Source organism: Plectropomus leopardus, chromosome 9, assembly GCF_026936395.1.
Source record: "Plectropomus leopardus strain MGB_pleo_1.0 chromosome 9, ASM2693639v1, whole genome shotgun sequence".
Classification (NCBI taxonomy): Eukaryota; Metazoa; Chordata; class Actinopteri; order Perciformes; family Serranidae; genus Plectropomus; species Plectropomus leopardus.
The window spans coordinates 9,280,583-9,299,561 of NC_142184.1; the positions used below are offsets into that span (position 1 = coordinate 9,280,583).

At 38.7% G+C, this 18,979-nt stretch overlaps 1 protein-coding gene across 2 annotated transcripts; it reads right to left on the reverse strand.

Moving 5' to 3' along the window:
* Positions 1–204: 204 nt before the first annotated feature.
* LOC121946562 (sodium-coupled neutral amino acid transporter 3-like) lies at positions 205–18,470 on the reverse strand. 2 transcript variants are annotated; one of them, XM_042491180.2, is made up of 16 exons: positions 18,277–18,470; positions 10,685–10,803; positions 10,427–10,511; positions 10,162–10,277; positions 6,604–6,677; positions 6,405–6,497; positions 6,233–6,314; positions 6,051–6,133; positions 5,804–5,862; positions 4,977–5,114; positions 4,658–4,737; positions 4,462–4,562; positions 4,193–4,317; positions 2,639–2,783; positions 2,217–2,320; positions 205–2,115 (listed from the first exon to the last, which is right to left on the reverse strand). In XM_042491180.2, exons 2-16 carry the CDS (start codon positions 10,723–10,725, stop codon positions 2,011–2,013), a joined length of 1,431 nt encoding a protein of 476 aa, XP_042347114.1. In that variant the 5' UTR covers positions 10,726–10,803; positions 18,277–18,470; the 3' UTR covers positions 205–2,010. The 2 variants fall into 2 exon arrangements, with proteins under 2 accessions (XP_042347114.1, XP_042347113.1); XM_042491179.2 differs by lacking the exon at positions 18,277–18,470 and adding an exon at positions 14,276–14,436.
* Between the last annotated feature and the right edge of the window lie 509 nt (positions 18,471–18,979).

Below are 18,979 nucleotides of genomic sequence, written 5' to 3' on the forward strand. Positions count from 1 at the left end.
GACAACCACACTTCTCTAACCCCCACTTTTCTTCTTTCTCTCAGACGCAGAGCACAAACGAATGTGTCACTTCCATTTTCAGAGGGAGGCAGTGCAGTGCTGCCGCTCTTCTCCTGCTGTGAGTGCACTCATTTTACAGCCACACGGATGACTTTTGACACATCGGCGTTTTTACTGAGATTAAAAAACGACTCAAAAACTGTGTACAAATGAAAGACATACTTTATTGACAGATAACGACATTGAAATTAATTTAAAATGTACAGGATGAATAACAAAGTCAGAATATCTTTTAGTCAAAATTTATAGACAAAATGGATTTTTAACTTAAAAAACAAAATTATCATTATTCACCATACTGAACAGTTTCTGGGACTGCTGAAACAGACACAGCATTTTTAACACTGAATTTTTTGGGCCTTTGCCGAATATTTTTAAAAAATAGTGTGTTACACCCTATTTTAGGGCGACACAAATTTATATTCTTTGGTTTGCAATAAAGGATGTTTTTTCAGTAATACATAAAACTCAAAAATGTTACAAACCACCTCTTTTTTTGTCTGTTTATTCCCCTGATTGTCAGTAACTGTTTCACCTTCATGGATAGCAGCCGAACACCACCAAAACTGTCTCTGTTGTTTTTTTGGTTAAGCGATCACCTCAGGCTCAGGTTTGAAGGCGATCATCTTTACAACACACATGTCGAGTGTCAGAATAGTTTAACACAAATATCACATCAAGAACATTATTTTAACACCACGTTTTTGTATTTTGGTAGACTGAAACGGTTAGTGTGAAACTGCAGACTGGTTATATTTAGCTGAATATTTCAAGTTTGTGGAGATTTAGGCCCTGTTTATATGTATACAGATATTTTTCCCCTTTTAAAATAAAGAAAATTATATCTACACAATTTTTTTCCCCTAAAGATCTGCATCCACATTACAACGCAAAATGCAAACGCTTGTCTTCAGCGGTCTACAACAGTCACAAAGTGTACAGATGAATCTTTTTTCTTTCAAGGGGCAGCCCTACAAAAAAACACTGTTTTATATTAAATACAAGATTTGCTGCGTTATATCAGGGCTCATCAAAACCCTTGTTTCTGGTGGACTTTAAACTGCAGACGCTGAGGTGGAGCAAAAACATTAGGCGCCCAGATGCCTCTGTTTGTCCTTGAAGTGGTGCAGCAAGTGTTTATTAGACCAAGCATTGCTAACAAAACGTTAGCAAACTTGTGGTTTGTCATTGTTGTTTCTATTGTATGCTCATTAAACAAAGCAACAGTTTGCACGTGCAAGTTTTGAAAAATCTGCAGAAAATTCTGTTTTAGTGATTTAAATCTCCATCTGCGTGTGAATGAGGCCAAAACGTAGAGGAAAATATAAAAAATATCTGTTTCTGTGTAGACAGGGCCTTGGACAACACTACACCAGCAGATTTTACAGTCCTGGATGTATAATGTTAAGAACTGATGGTTGAATAAGCTGAAATTGTTTTTTGTAAAAAAAAAAAACGTCCTGGTTAAATGATTGCCTTACGACACATAATTCTGTCCTGTAAAATCTGAGATTATAGGGAAGTAGACTAGAGGGATTTTGGCAGTGACTGAGCTATTCCACAGAACTGTTCACATCCAAACTCTAAAACGGGACTTCCATTTGAGTCATGCTGTTGCCATTCATCCCTTTTCTGTCTTTACACATGCCTCCAAACAACATCCGTACTGCGGGGCGTGACATAGATCTTATTCAGTCAGAACACATATCTGTGTATTCTCATGCTTCTCCTCCGTTACCGCGCCTTTCGCCTGCCCCATCACATGTCAAAACGCTTTCTTTTTCTTTTTTTTTTTGTTGCATACGAAGGTTCTTCACATATCCTTCGTCTTGTGCGGCCAAACTTTTCTGTTTGGCTTCAGTTGAAAACTGCAGATGAGGGGTAATTTTTAATGACAGGGAGAGCTTTGGTTGGCATTGTTTTTGTTGTATCTCTGTTCAGTCACCGCGGCTAATGCCCGCCTCCGCTTCTAGACTCCCCAGACACCCAGTCAATGATGATAAACGACAAACTCATGACCATGAAGATGAATCCCATTGCAGCAAAGCATGCGGCCTACAAGAGTGGAAGGAAAGAAAACATCTGTATCGAAAACACGCTCAAAATACATAGACATTTAAATTAAATCATAGTGTCACTGATAGCTGAAGTTGTACCTGAATCTTGGGTCTGGACAGAAGAGGCTCCTGGTCGTCAGGAACAATCCGGATGTAGAAGATTCCTGGTAGGATGAAGATGAGGCTGGGGGCAGATGTGGCTCCTGAAGATGGAGAAGAAGAGAGTTCACTTAAAGAGGTATTTCACTGCTGCAAAAATGTTCCTTTCATAAAACTGGGCTGTCCATAGAAGATGCAAATACTTTTGAAATTGGTGCTACATGACCAGAGAAAATGGGAAGAAAAACGACTGTGTGGTAAGATGGAGGGAAGTTTAATCATAGTTCATTTACTTATACTACCTACACTCTTATGATGCAGAGCTGGTTGAAAATCCATATCCATTTAAGGCTGTGCAGTCAGAGTACAGTTTACAGATCTGTGCAGGTGACCACATGGCTATTCTTTCTGTGTAAACATACCGATGAGGCCAAAGATGTCACGGATGGAGGGCACGAAGATAACCAGCAGGTTGACCACAAAAATGAGACAAAATGCGATGCTGATGTGTATGGGCCAGCTGAACGGCTTCTGAGGGAACAAGATCTGGAGCACGGCTCTTCGGATCTACAGAGGGAAGGAAGGAAACGTTATGCTTTTCTTTACAAAAAGAAACAGCATCGAGATTGTTAAACAAAGCTATGAAAATTATATGTTAATCTTGTTTTATCACCACAGGTAACATGAAATTATCATAGAACTGCTGTCGAGAAGCTGTTATGTAAGATAAGCTCCTATTTGCGTCACTGGAACTGGATAATAGCAGTCAATTTGGCAGGTATTTTCCGTCAGCTGTTCAAGGCAAAACACCTGCTTTGATATACTGAGAAGTGAGACCAGAAGTGCAACATACTTGAAAGTTTTGGCCTACAGAGAGACATTCATCAGCAGCTTCCTGCTCTCTGTGCTGTATTCAGTATTAAAAGATTAACATCATGGGATTTATGCTTGTTTGCTTTCTTGGTGACAGTTAGATGAGAAGATGGATACCACACTGTTATCTGTTCAGTTCAGTATGGGGCTGGAGCTGGTTCGCTTAGCTTAGCATTAAGACTGGAAACAGCCAGCCTGCCTCTGGCAAAGTAAATAACCCCCTTGGATCCTTTGGCAGCATCATATATGTGGTGTGGAGGCTACATCTGGAGTATTTTGGCTTTTGGGATTTTATGGAGGATAAAAAACAAGTCAAAAGTTATGAATTTGTCACAGGCTTAACACCCCTTAAGAGTTTTTTGTCTCATAATGAAGTGTGGAGTACCACAAGGCTCAATATTGGGTCCACATAGTTTTTGCCTCTATGTTAATACATATAATATGTTGCAAAATGGCATACTCATTGAAATTTATGTATGGTTATCTCATTTTTAAAAAGTAAAATGACTACATATCCTTACGACTTTTATTTAGGTAGGACATTTCCTTTGTCATATTTGAAATTTGTCATATTTGTCATAAGACCTCGCTGTTAGGTAGTAAGTTTAATTCATGTACAGAATTTAGATTTATATACAATATGTATTTATATTTTTTAGACACTTATGTTTTTTGTGTTAAAAATGTCAGTCTTTACATATTCTTTTGAGGCTTTACATTTCAAATTTCAGGATTAATTAATTAATTATTATATTAATAAGATAAATGGAACGTTTACAAAGTCAGAGGTTTTTTTCAAATATTTTGTCTGACCAACAGCACAAGACCCAAAGACATTCAGTTTACAATTATAGATAACCAAGAAATATTCACATTTGAGAACCGTTTTGGCTTTTTAAAAAAAATCTTAAATGAATAACTAATGATGAAGATAGCTGTTGTAGTTTCTGTATATTAACAAATTATTTAACTAAAAGCTTTAGCTCAGTATTATTTTAATCTCCTATTTTGTGTCTCTTTTTTTTGTTCATTTTACCTGAATCTGCTTTTGAATTTTAATGTAAATCACAACAAATGATTTTTCTTGTTGATAGATGTCTTACTGGGAAAAGAACCACGGGGACGGTCAGAGTGACGGCCACCAGCACAGCCAGACGCACACAGAGAATCAGGACGTCCAGCGGGTCCACTCGACTGTAGGTGTGTAACAGCTCTGACTCCACAGCACCTGCCCACACAGAAACCCACACACCTCTTCACATATCTCACACCAAAGTGCATGTAGGTTCTGGGTACAAGTGGGTCATTCATTTGAAAATCTTTCCATCAGAACAGGGTGACCTTTGACTCCCTTAAGTTAGGATTGTCTTACCATAAAAGGTGAGGTAACCAAAGAGAGCTGTTAGCAGGTACATGATGAACATGGCCAGGATGGAGATGTTAGCAACTTTCTGCATCCGCTTCTTGGTGGCACTGGGGTGAAGCCAAGCGGAAAAAACATATTAATTTGACTAAAACTTTAAACCACAGCCAAAAAAGGCACCACGTTTCGATTTTGTGAAACTTACTCTCTGAGCTCAGTGTAGATTGGCAGCACCTCTGGGTGGCAGACGAAAGCGAAGGCCAGAATTGGGATGGTGTACGCTGTCTAAAATCCAAACACGCCAAAGGTCAGTCAGTAACCCCCCCAAACATGGCATTAAGAACACAATCAAATGCTTGTTTTATCCCCGACACCAATGTTGACATAACAAGTCTTAATGCTGTTGACATAACAGGCACTAGAGCAGAACACGTGGCAGTGAATCTGCTGTGCAAACCAAGAAATAAATACACAGCTGACGATTCAGAAAACTGGACGCACACGTGAACATTTTTTTCTCTGACCTGTGAGTTGACGGTGAAGAGTTTGGCGTCACAGAAGGCATCCGTTTCATTACTGACAAAGTGGTCATCAGCAATAGGAGTTACGTTATAATGTTCATCATCCAGAGGACATGGGATGTTGAATCTCTTGTAGATCACCTGGGGAGACACAACCACTGGTTAATCAAAGATAAATATTTAAAGTTTCAGTGTGTAGGATTTAGAGGGAGATGTTGGCAGAAAATGATATAATAAGTTTGTATTCGTTAGTGTATAATCTCCTGAAAATAAGAGAGAGCCGTTTATATCTACAGAGAGAGTGGGTCCTCATCTGCGGAGATCGCCATGTTCACAGCTATGTTTCTACAGCAGCTCAAAATAGACAAACTAAACACTGGCTCTATAGAGGGCTGTTTGCATTTTTACTTCAGCCACCATGTTTTGGAGCCTGATTTTTGAAGTGAAACTGCTTTATTCGGCATTATTCAGACTTTTCACCGGTTTTAATCATGGGTCCTTTTGTTAAACGGGGAGGTGACCTCTGTGGATATTTTGGTTTAGCTAAAAACCTCCTAAATGTCTGGATCTTAAGTTTGTAAAGAAAAAATGTGAGCACATGTAAATGCTACATTTAGTGTTTTTACCCACTGCGGATAATTCGGCTCCCAGTAGAAATATCTCAAACAATGAACAGTGAATTATAACTGGGATCAATTTCACCTGGTTGCAATCTGCAGTCTTCATCACTTCATGTCACTAAATCTCCCTAAATCTTACACACTTTAACTTTGACAGAGTATCATGCTGGTGTTGTGTGTGTCTTTCTTTGCGTGACATTTGAGACTCACCGAAATTAGGAAAAACACCATGCAGGAGAGGGAGAAGCCGCTTGTATAGCCCAAGTAACCTGTGTTGCAATAATAAAAAGATTTTGCAGAATGATTTATGGTAAAATGCAGATTCTGAAAGTGATGTTTTAATTTCAATACAAGATATGAAAGTAAACAACTAAAAACAGGTAGTGGAGACATGATGTGGAGACATGGGGGAGTACAGGGAATAAAAACAAGTGTGACGACAGAATGAAAAACATACCAAGTTGTTTCATGAGTGCAAGAGGAAGGATGATACAAGCACTAACAATGATGATCAAGTAGTTTCCATTCAAGAACCATTCTCTAAGAGACAGCCAGACAAACAGATGGAAAAAAACATCAGTAATCACCAAAATACATTTTTGAAATGAATCACTAACAGAATAAGACTTTGATACACACCCTGTGTTTTCGTGTCTACCCAGGAAAGCTTGAATAACCAGTGGGAGCTCAGACTTGACGATGAAGAGGTAGCTGGACATTGCTAAAAGAAAGTGAAAACATTATTTGATTAAATACACATGCTTTCACTTACAGACATTAACATCAACGTGAAAAAAATGCAAGACACTACCTCCTATGTTATGCATTGTAATGATGCATGCTGCCAGCATTTTTCCCGGGGCACCGAAAGCCCGATTTCCCAGCTGCTCATACGCACGGATGCCTGAAAAAAACATTTCCCATACATGAGTAATGAGATAAGTTATGAATGCAGTATCGACTCTGTGACTGCATATGTTTAGTAATGTGAAAGTCTCCTTTTGATTTACCGACAACTCCAGCACTTTTCAGTAGGAGGTGAATTGAATACGCAGACAGAATGGCAATGGACACCAACAGGATTCTGAAACACACAAGAACAGAGATATGAAATGTAATTCATGTCTGAAACTGAAATGAACAGTATGGGAAATTTAGGGGGATTTAGTGGCATGTTGTGGTGAGAATTTCATACTGCAACCAGCTGAAACTTTTCCTGGTTATAATTCCTTTAGTTTTTATCATTCAGGAAGTTTTTACAGGGAGCCAAATTATCCACAGAGTTGTCTTCCTCTCCAAAACAAATGGATCCGGTGATAAATACAGGTAAAAGACAGTTATAACAAATCATTGTCTTTGCGACGCTGTTTGGCAGCTGCAGATGTTTGCTCACCTTTTTTCTGGTTAACGGTTAACATTTAAATGTTCCTGAGGTTTTTACCAGAAGCCAAATTATCTGCAGAGGTCTCTTCCTCTCCAAAACAAACAGAACTGGTGATTTAAACCAGTAAAATCACTGAATAAAGCAGTTTCACATTAAAAAATCGGTGTTTTACTGAAGCTCTTGTCGCAAAGGAGCTGCTAACTACGGTGTCACGTGAAAAACGCAAATGGTCTCATCTAGAGCCTGTGCTGGGTTTGTCTGTTGGGGTACTGTAGAAACATTGCAGTGAAACATGGCGATCTTTGTAAATGTGTGTTAATAATAACGTCTCATTCCAAAAAAATATGATTCTTATTTTCAGGTGATTACACACAAAGTAAATAGACTTATTTTATCTGTTTAGGCTAATATATCCCCGTAAATCCTACACACTGGACCTTAAAAGTCATACTTCATCCACAAAATGAATTTCCCAAAAGCCTGATTCACCCATTTTGTGCTGAATTTGTAAACAAAAGCTCTTGATGTTCTTGATGAATTGAAATCTTAGGGTTCCACGTTAAACAACAGCATAACTCCATCAACAACAACATCTGTTCACAAGCTCTCTCACAACTTGTGCAGAATTAGCAATCTCGTTTATCCAGTTTTATGCTCAGGAGGTCCTAAACACGTGCATTTTCTTTTAAACCTGAATATTCAAAACACTTCCGGACCAATAGTCTCACGCTCGGACGAGTCGAGTGTCAATGAAATTCCACTGAGCAGAGTTCAAACACATGCACTTGCCCGGGGGCGCTTAGAAATCTTTTAAATCATGTGGTTTTAGAGAGTGTGAGAGTTTGCAAACTGATGTCTGATATGGTTTTGTGGTCCACTTTTACGTCAATTAGTCAAAAAAAAATTCTCAGTTTATGTGTTTTTTGTTTGTCATGGAGGAGAAAGACAATGTTTTCTTCACAAATTCAGCGTAACACAGGATGAGTAACTAATACACAAATTATTGTTTTATGGGTAGTGTTCCTTTAAATTTAAAACTGGTCCAGTAATCAAGAATAGATTAAACAGAGAGAAACAGAATTAAAACAAAAACTTCTCCTGAAACTAAACTCTTGAAAAGCAATTCTTGTAATTGTCTTTTTTTTCTCCACCCGCACAAAGAGTTTGGCTTTCAGAGGCCGGCTCTCCAGCCGTCTTCCACCTCCCCCTCCTGCCACATAGCACAGGACTGATCCAGGCAGGCGTGTCTTGGATCTGATCACTACGGGCTATTTTTAACCACTCAAATCTGATTTAGGGAAGCTGCGTGTGTATGAGCTCTAATGCACATTCTGACTGATAAGGCTTCGTAGTGCTGCCGGTGTATATACAGTGTTATACCTGCAACTCACACAGGTAGACAAACAGAAACACACACACACACACACACACTAAAGCACCGAGCCCATCCCCCTGCCTTCACACATACCTGTCCAAACACAAATACACACTCAGTCAGATGATACACACACACCCCCGGGGCTCCACTTTCAGCCTTATAAGGACCCTCTATTGACTAGATCCAAACTGTATCCACTAACACAAACTTCAGCCTTATCCTGATCCTAATGTTGACCAGAAATCATAAATATTTATGATTTATTTATAAGCATCTTTTAAACAAGAGACACAGAACTTTACAGCATTATGAAGCTTAAATATAAACACAGTTAAAGATATAAAATGAGTAAAAAACATTCAAAAATATAGATATTGGCTGTGTCAACACTGTCTTAAATAAAATAAAGGTCCAGTGTGTAGGATTTAGGGGGGTATTTTGGCAGAAATGGAATATAACATAATAAGTATGTTTTCTTTAGTGTATAATTGCCTGAAAATAAGAATTGTTGTGTTTTGGTTACCTTAGAATGAGTCTTGTATATCTAAATAGGGAGCAGGTCCTTGTCCATGTAGTACGTAATGTTGCATCACCATGTTTCTACAGTAGCCCAGAATGGATTAACTGAACACTAGATAGAGCCATTCTCATTTTCAAGTCAGCCACCGTAATTAGCGGTGCCTCAATGAAGAGTAGCGTCAGAAAAACACTGAATTTTAAAGAAGACCTGCTTTATTCTGGGATTTTCAATAGCACAGCAAATCACACTATATTACATCATATCTTTGTTTTTTCAGTTTTGACTCATAAATCCTTCCACCAGATTAAAAACACACATTACGTGATGCTTACTGATGTTATTTATCCATGCACATTGTATTTTCTTGTTATTGGTAAATGTATTATGGCTCTGTCCAGCAGCAGCATCTCAAGCCACTGTTCTGGCCATGATAACGTTACATCATGATACATAAATTAAACAAAAATGCATATTTAGATTATTAAAAAAAGAAAACTTTTGTAAGCATCACATAATGTGTTTTTATCCCTTTTTTACCTGGTGAAAGGATTTTTCCATTAGAGTTGAAACAACAAAGATATGGTGGGTTATAGTGAAATTTACCATGCTCGCCCCATTGACTCTAATTGAACTGACACCAAAGTCTGGCTCCTTAGACACTGGCACTGACTCATGACCTTTTCCTCTTTCCAGTTTCCTCGATTCTTACCTGGAAACGTTTCAACTGGCTGCAGTCTGCTATCCTCAACACTAGATGCCACTAAATCACCCTAACTTTTACACACGAAACCGTCAAAGTATCAGTTTTTAAGAAAAACATCAAGAAATAGCCCTTTAAAAAGTGAGGACAGCCAAAATCAATTGTCACTGTGTCAGTCTGCAGCTCACAAACTCAAGCATACACATACACACACACACACACACACACACGACAAACAGCCTGCTCAAAGAGTGTAAATATGTGGCTTTACTTAAATACATAACATAGATCACAAGATAGTGAAATTGATATACTGTTGTCCTCTTGCATGAGAGGGGAAAATATTACAATAGAAAATATGCCAAAGACACTTTGATGTGAGCAAATACTTGCACCTACAATGGCAGAAAACACACACACACACACACACACACACACACACACACACACACACACACACACACACACACACACACACACACACACACACACACACACACACACACACACACACACACACAGACGAATACAGCCGGGCACAAAGCATAGCCAAAATAAAGACTACATGTTTGGCATGTATACTCACAGAAAAAGAATGATTCCGGTGTTGGACATTGCGAAAGCCAATCCCAGAATTCCACTGCCCATTATGGCGTTACTGAGGTTAAAGATGGACATGCCAAATGAAGTCTTTCCCTCGAACTGCAGGAAGAGGACAGCAGAGGACGTTTGACAGGCAAATCAATTCAGGAACAAGAATCACATCAGCAGCATCAATATTATTCACTAAATCTGATTAAACAACAAATCTAGTCTACATTTCTAATGTGTGGCTCAGCAAAAGCACTCACATCTGTAAAGTGGGTTGCTTTCTTGACGCTGGTTTTATGTGGTAGAAACTCCTCATGTTCGGCCAAGGCATCCAGCCCATCAAACCTAGAATGGAAAAAAATATTGGTTTTAGGGAGCCACAAAAATGCTGTAGCTTTATAAAAGACATGTTTAAAGTCACATTTAAAACCCTGTATCAACTCAGGTTGAACTTTCAGCACCTTTGCTGTGACATGCTGCACCTGTTTGAGTAATCGCTGTTCATCTGTGAGTCTTACCCGTCGTCCCTGCTGTGTCCATTCATCTTTTGAAGCTCCATTCTGGTGGCTGCGGCTTGAGAGACTTTGGAGAGCTACGTTTGCTGGACTTAAAGGATTCTCCTAAGACTGTCACCTGGCTGGAGGTAAAGAGAAAATCTTTGTTTAATTAAGGATATGCTCAACAAAAATCCCCAACAAATTTGCTTTTGTTTATGCAGAGAGAAGGAGAGGGTTTAAAGTCAGCTGGTAGTACTTTTACACAACAGTCATAACATTCCGACACACCTCAGATACTCCCATCATCTTGCCAACTTTCCGTCATTTGGGAAGAAAACTGCAGGCAGCACGACCTCAACATGTGTCTTTATCTTAAATTACATCTGTATGTTATCACCTTCATTTTAACAAGTTTAAATAGGATCACAGAATTAGTCTTTAAGGAAGCCAAAGGAGCAGTATGATGTATACAAAATGCAAGTTAGGCTACCTGTAATAGATGTAAAGACATTGGCTCTGGTCTATAGAACGTCAAATATTATAAGAAAATATCAATACACTGGAGGATCCTGATATTATGTTTGGTGATACTGTATCAGTTCTCAAAGGCACTTTTGATTTTTAATTAGTGGTATATATGGATAGGAATAACAGGAGACCCTGCGATATGATATTATCACGATACATTAGACATGATACAATATTATTTTGATTTTTTTTTAGCAATATGCCGAGTATTGCCATAACATATATTGTGATGTATTGCGATTGATTAGCTTTTCTAAACTGTTCAAACACTAAACACTTCAGTCATTTTTATTGCAGCAAAATGTACCGAGTGGACTGAAAAAGAAATTGAATTTATTATTCTAGTCGGCCACAGAAAGTTTTATTTGCATTTAAATAATAATTTCTATAATTTAAACAACTGATACTTTGCATCTATGTATCGATACAGTATCGCCATGCAAAATGTTGTAATGTTATGCTTCATTAATTTTTGCTCTATCCTAGTGACTTACATGCAAATATTTGTGGTTTATTTTTTGTTGTGTTCAAAGCGCTGACTGCTTGATCAGTGTTTTCATCTAGTTTCAATCTTTTAACGCATCACTCAGAAGTTACAACGTATCCTGAGCACGGTGGTAAATGCAAATACAGATCCTACTCTTTGTTTATAGTAAAAAGTAAACTTTTTAACCAGATTTTATGTATATGATATGTTATTTATACTATATCAGTTTTCACAAAATTAGATTTTTTTAAAAATTGCAGTTTATCACCTTGCTTACAGTGTCCCAATATAGTGAATTGTAACATCATACGTATCGTTTGGCCAGATTATTGCCATAAACAGCACAATTGATTTTTAAATGTGGAGATACGTAAAGTCAACAATTTCTTTTTTATTTCTGTTGCAATTTTCAGCCATAAATGTAACATATAAATATATAGCGTTAAATACCGTGGTCCGTTCTATCTGACATTTTATGTACTGTGTTGCTTTCTTAGCGTCTTAGCGTCTATCAGTACAGAAGCAAAGCAATGCACTGCTGTGGATGGGGTTAAAGCAACAGTACCTCAAAATATCAAGTGCACACTACATTTGGAATAATTTTTCTGCTTTACGCTACTCATTAACCAGTTAAAGCAGTGGCAGACCAGCAACTGCTGTGTTCTGCAAAGTAAAATGACTGTTTTTGTCCGTGGAGTCTGGTGGTTTTGAGATAACTGCTTCAGTTTCCCATCAGAAAGTGTGGTATAAGTGCAATTTAAAGTGGCAAATAATACCAAATAGAGTGTACACATAAACTGATATTGATTTTTTGGGTGGCTAAAAATTAACCAACTGTGGCAGCATTTGCTCTGCGCCATTTTATTTTTTTGCGTGTGTGACACTGGTTGTTCTACTGGGCCAGAAGTTATTGTACACAAAAACTGTGATTTGGTCTATCAGTGCTTGGATGTGTTTACCACGTTCACGAGAATAGACCACATAAATGTCCCCCAGTTGTGGTACTGACAGCAGCGCAAGGGGAAATTTTCTGAGCGCTCAAGAGTTCTCCATGTATACGACTACCCATGTCGTAAACATGGGCTCACACGTTGCATTTTAATGCAGCCTATTATAGATTAATGTCACAGTAGCAGACTGGCGAAGGCGTTTAAATAACTACAGCCTTTTAAAGGTAAACATACAAGTTATTTGTATTGAACAGCAGGAAGCCGCAGCACTAAAGAAACACTGAATATGACTAATGAAATGCAAACACAAAATGCTGTGTGGCTTCAAAAGGGCAAACCTATTTATAAAGTCTTGAGACACACACCACTGTAATTTTTCCTGCTTGCCAAGGACAACAAGACTGTTGCTTTTTATTCCTTTTTTTCTTTTGGCAATGCAAAAATCTTGCTTTATTTTTGGAGTTTTGCTCCCCACTTCAGATATGTGGATGAAATACTTCCAGATCAGCGTGGTAGTTCACAGAATAAAATCCCAACAAAAAGGGACACTTTGGAAATAAGTCCACTTAAAGCTTGTGTGACATGAAAGGCTTTAAATAACAAATGTTGTCAGAGGACTTATGTTGCTCTAATCTGTTGTGGGCCACACAAAGCTGGCATGGATGGACTCTGGGAATGAGCGTAGGTCTGCGCTGCTGCCACGGGGTCATGGGATACTTCACTTCTCTGCGGGTCAAACTGCCCTCAGGATTTTCACATCTGACCCCGAAGGGCACACTCACACTACAATGTGCCATTCCTTAAGAGTTTCACACAAAAACAGAATACTTTTTATATTCAATGCTGATCACTGAGGCGGCCTGTGGATGTACAATAATTCATACAGCTTAGTGGTTGATAGTGAGCCATGAAGATAAACAAAGGTTCCTGTATATTTAGTCTAAATACAGAGTAGCCTTTTCCTTGCATACTGGCCTTGGGTCAAGTTTGGGTTGAGTAACTTTCTTTAGCTGCATTCCCGACAACTTTCCCATGGTCTATGGCCAATTCACACCACCAACAAAGTATAGACTAAAGGTCAGGAGGAGTCTGTAGTTTAACTTCCACAAAAAAGCCACTTTAGCTGGATCAGTCACCACCCTCACATTGCAAAAGGGAAAAGAATTGGGCAATGCTTTGCATTTTAATGTGGGGAAGATGGAGAAACTAGACAAACCTGGTTAACTCGAAAACTGTTGCATGATAAATATTTCAGCTCTCAGACAGTGGAATCAGTTAAAGAGTTGAAACAGTCAAACAGTTTAAAAAATAAAAATAAAAGAAAATGTTTTCCTGCGTTTACTACCTACCGTTTACTACCTACCTTTTTACCTACAATTTTTCCCCCCAAACAAACCTCATTCTCTTAACACATTATAGTAATTAGAACATATTTATAAATAAAACTAAACAGTCGATATAACCTTATCAATGACATTTTAAATAAAACACAGTGGATATTACTTTAGCCTCACTATCCAGCCGTGTGTACCACATGGCTCTTGTCTGACGCAAGACCAGCTCACTATTGACAGTTAGCCCTTCCCTTGTCTTCCTCAACATCTAAAACAGAAGGGACTCACACATACACATTTCTCAGCAACTTACCCCAGTGGTCAAGAACAAGGCTAGTTTTCTTTCCAGATTATTAAGAGGATAAATCCCAGTTCAAGTTCGCACAATTTTCAGACTCCTCCAATGTTTATATATAGCTTTGTTCTTAGGAGTCTCTCCAAAGCTCCTTGGTTGTGAAGAGAGGAGAGAGTGAGAGAGATTACAGGCTGGGAGGAGTGAGTGGGAAGAGGGAACACCCATTTATTAACCCTTTGTTAAACCAGTTACAGGTAGAGTTGCACAGAGACCGGCCACTCGCCAGGTGTCTACGCTGGAAAGTGTCAACACTAGTATCTAAACAAAGGAAGTGCATCGGCTGTAGTTTTCAGTCTGGACTTCAAGGCCACAAGCAATCCCAGGAACCCATCAAGCCAACAGAGCTGCTGGTGTTCATACTTATTACCATGTCATTAGAGACTCTGCAAGGAGAAATCAGGGGAGAAATGGGTTTCAACCAAGGGGGGCTTTGTTCCAATACGGGCGGATACTCGCTGACACTTAGCATCCTGCTGGAAGTCACAGTGATGGTAATTAGCTTAGGAGATAAGTGCTTTTTTAAGATTGCCCACATGTGAATGTGCTTAAGCGTGGAAACATTGTGCATGCTTACAACTTATCGTGCGCTTGATCCAAAACAAACCGCAAGACCTGAGCCGACACGAAACAGAAGAAATGGACATGACACATAAAAAGATTCCTAAAATGTTCCAGCACAGGATGAGATTCTGGGAAGGGTACACAATAGTGCAGCTATTTGTGTGACGCATAGTTTGACACGAGGCTCGTCTAGCTAAGATTTACAAGGCTGTCTACCTGAACTGTAACAGATGTAATCAGGCCCATGCCAACCTTATACATTTGCTTAGGCATTCATATTTAACTTCGGGGCAATGATTTTTGATATCTTGTCTAAATCAGTGGTTCCCAACTGGTGGGTCATGATCCAAAAGTGGGTTGCGGGTCCATTCTGAATGGATCGCAAAAGACTGACAAACATATCAAGTTTGTAAAAACACACATTATTTTAAAGTACCATTTCTTGCTGCAGAGTGAGATTTTTTTTGAGCATAGCAACTATTTTTTTACACTGTTCTCTGTATTATTTGGTCTACTAACATGCTGTGCATTTACAGCATTTTTGTCATGGGTTCTGAGACTATTATATGCATTTTTTTGGTTACTAAGAATTAGGTAATTGCACTTCATTCTTGCAAATACGTTTTATTTAATTGTATTCCAGACTCATGTGTTGTTTATATTTTGTGAAATAAAATTGAGTATGTGGTGATTTAAACTAATGACTAAGGAGAAATTTGGACCCCATGGGTTGACTAGTTGGGAATCACTGACCTAAATTACTGGGCCAAAAGCTTGTCCCAAATCCTTTTAGTGCTCCCTTTTGCCCCTTTTCCACCAAATTAGGGTTGTTCAGGGCTCTTTGAACCTTGGTGCCATCCAGCAAATCAGCTTGCGTTTCCACCACTTTTGAGCGAAACCATTGTTTTCTTGGATGTGTCTTCGGCAGAGGGCGTTACACAATGCACAGTGAAAGTAGTTATAGTAGTAGCAGATGGCAGTCAGTTCCAGCCAGGAACCAAATTTTCAGGTTCTGAACCACTTTGTTTTTCGGTCAGAAAGCTCTTAATGGTTCAACATTAGGTGCAGGAACTGGAACCTGTTCCAAGTTAATGGAAAAAGGGTATTTCGGTTTCAACTTCTTTAACCTCTTCTTATTTACCCCAAAATATTGTAGTCACCACTACCACTTTACTGGCCAGAAATTGATCCTGACTAAGTGGATATCCCCCATACCCCTGTCTCATACCCACTGGATTTGGGAAGTTCTATATTTTCTTAAGTTTGAGAAAATAAAACTCTAATCTTGTCTAAGATCTAATGAAATTATCAAGGTCTGGAGCCCCTTTTCTCACATTTGTTACGTTTTCAGATATCCCACCCTATGTAATAGAGTTGGTCTTATACCACATCATTTATAGATAAATTTAGTTATATCACACACACATAAAATGGCAGGTTTCCCAGAAATCAGTTCGTTATTGCTCTAAAACATTAGCCTACACAGCAAATTGTGCTCATCTGCCACAGGAAATGGTATTAACACTTTAAAACGTGGTTAGACATCAGTTTTTTTGTGCTGTGTTCAGAAGCCTCTCACAACCTATTTAGCCCTTTGAAATCTGAGCAAAATGGTTTGATTTTTTTCAAACACATGGGGGAAAAAGGCAATGATTAATTTGGTAAGTGTTGTCCCACAAACTGCAATAAATGAGTAAAAGGTAATGCAAAAATTGACTGGAAAAAGTAAGTTTATAATCATTCTAATGTTCTAATTCTAATGTTACAGGAAAAAAAACAGACGTGTTGTTTAATTTTCTGCACCTGTTTTGTACATTTTTTGTGCTTTTTTGGGGGTAATTTTCTTGAAACTTTTTAATAATTTCTTGCTATTTTTGGGCCAGAGTATTTGTGTTTTACAAAGAGAATAACCTGATCAGTGTCAAACAACCACAGCAATCAATTCACAGCCAGACAGTGAGAGTAGTGTACGGAGGTTACATTTTTTTAATTGCATTTGTATTGGATGTGCTTAAAGTATCAGCCAATATATAGGTTAAGCAATCAGTATTGTGAAGAAAAAAAATGTATTTGAACACTAAGTCATAATTAAGGAGAGAGTGTGGCTGCCTGAGTTATTTGGTTTGTTATGTTTTTTATTTGTCTTCTTCTAATGAGTAGAGGTACAACATTAAGTGCTGTTGAACATCCTCATTATGTACGTGCATTACAGTTCTGGTCTAGAGGGGCCCACTTCTGTAAAAAAACCTGTCTTTGTTCCTTTCTGGCACACAATAACAGGTAACACAAATATTTTATAATCCCATAAAACCAGTTAACAAAGGTTAAAAAATGTATCTCTAAGCATCTCTAAAACTAAAGTTTACATCATTTTGTCACTGACAAAAGCAACAGAGAGCATCTCTGTATTTCTACATCGTATAAGGAGATGCTGTGCTGCATAGCATACTTCCTGAACCCAGCAACAAAAACACGTGCTCAACCTGTTGCTTGATCATCAAGACTAAAATGTCATCCATTTCCCAGGGTCAATGTTTCAGTTGGCTGATAAAGTTGAGCTTAACTGACTTCGTCTGCACACCCAAGGAACACCCACATTCTCTCCACATTATCTCGGCCTGACACATACTTCTCTGGAAAGTGTGTTTTTCTGCTCTGGTCACTGAGATCTAATCTGTGCTCTGTGTCACTGTACATAGATGGACATTTTTTAAATACCTTTAAAAGAATTATTACTAAAATTTTTAGAAGCCTGGACATCACGATGAAAGAAAAACAAAACATCTCTTTCATATTTCATCCATTTTGTTAAGTTTAGGCTATTTGGAGCCATTTGGAAGCAATATATTGGCATTAAGAACTGCACAGATCGAGTCTAGATAATGAAAAGAGCATGGCTGCCCCTGTCACCTTAAATGACCTTACAGTGACTTGAAGTCAGTGGAAGTGATTTGGAAAAATCCAGGACGAAGTAAGCAGAGTATAAAATTACACAAGTGACGTAAAATATAGTTCATGAGGAGACATTTTGTCTGGATAAAACCATGCATCCAACGTTTAATGTTATTTTTGTACTAAACGGTGATGCCAGCATTTGCAGCCAAGATGATCTCTTATTTCAGTGAGTCATTTAAAATCCCACCTCTGTGCCGAGCAAACTGCCAGCATGTCATAAAAGGGACAGCATTAACAGACAGTATTCTCAGCTGAAGCAGAAACCAGCTGAAAAGAACATTATCTGTATATCTAAAGTCAATATACAGGCTGTTATCAGTGGAGTTAATAGTAAAAATGTTCACAAATGTCTCTACACATGTATGAATGGGAAACTGTGTCGTGGCTGTCGTGGAGGGCGCAGTTGGAGCATGCTGGTCCGCGGGCCTTCCTCTAGTACTCACCTCTGTAGTAACAGTCAGACAGCTGGGTGTCTTCAGTCTAGACAGAAGTAACAGGGTAGAAGTTAAAACTTGTCAGCTGGTGGACGTCCAAAATCTGCTGTTCCACAGAGCCGTGAAGTTCCCCGCAGCTGTAAGAGGAGAGGAAAAAATGGGGGAAGGAGGGAGGTAGTAATTGCGCGCGTTTAGATATTTCCTGCCATGTCACAAACCAAGCCCCTCCTTGTTCCTGCTCAGGCCACATGTGGTGCTGTGTTACTGTATTAAACCCTTTAAGAGAGTACTTTAGGTGTATATATCTGTACACTGTCAGTATTTATCTTACTGTTTTACCCGAGGAGCATTTTTGAATATTCAAGTAGTGCTTCCAGTGACATGTAAATGCCTAAAGCTGACTTACAAAGATATATTCTGATAAAAAATACTCAGCTTACTGGCCTATATTACATTAGTCATAATGTGGCCATGCAGCTGGTGGGGTCAGAAAAATGTGTCACCATGGAAAGTCAGTTTTCATGTCTTCTCTGAGCCTCAGCTTTGTGTCATCGGCTCACCACCACCGTTGCCATCTAGTGGGCACAAACACTGACGGACCAAAGAAAATCACTAGTCAGTACATTCAAGATAGATGGCAGGAAATGTCTCCGTACGTCTGCAGACTTTCACATCGGTTGGTTTTTATATAGAAATTCTCTATATGGTCCAC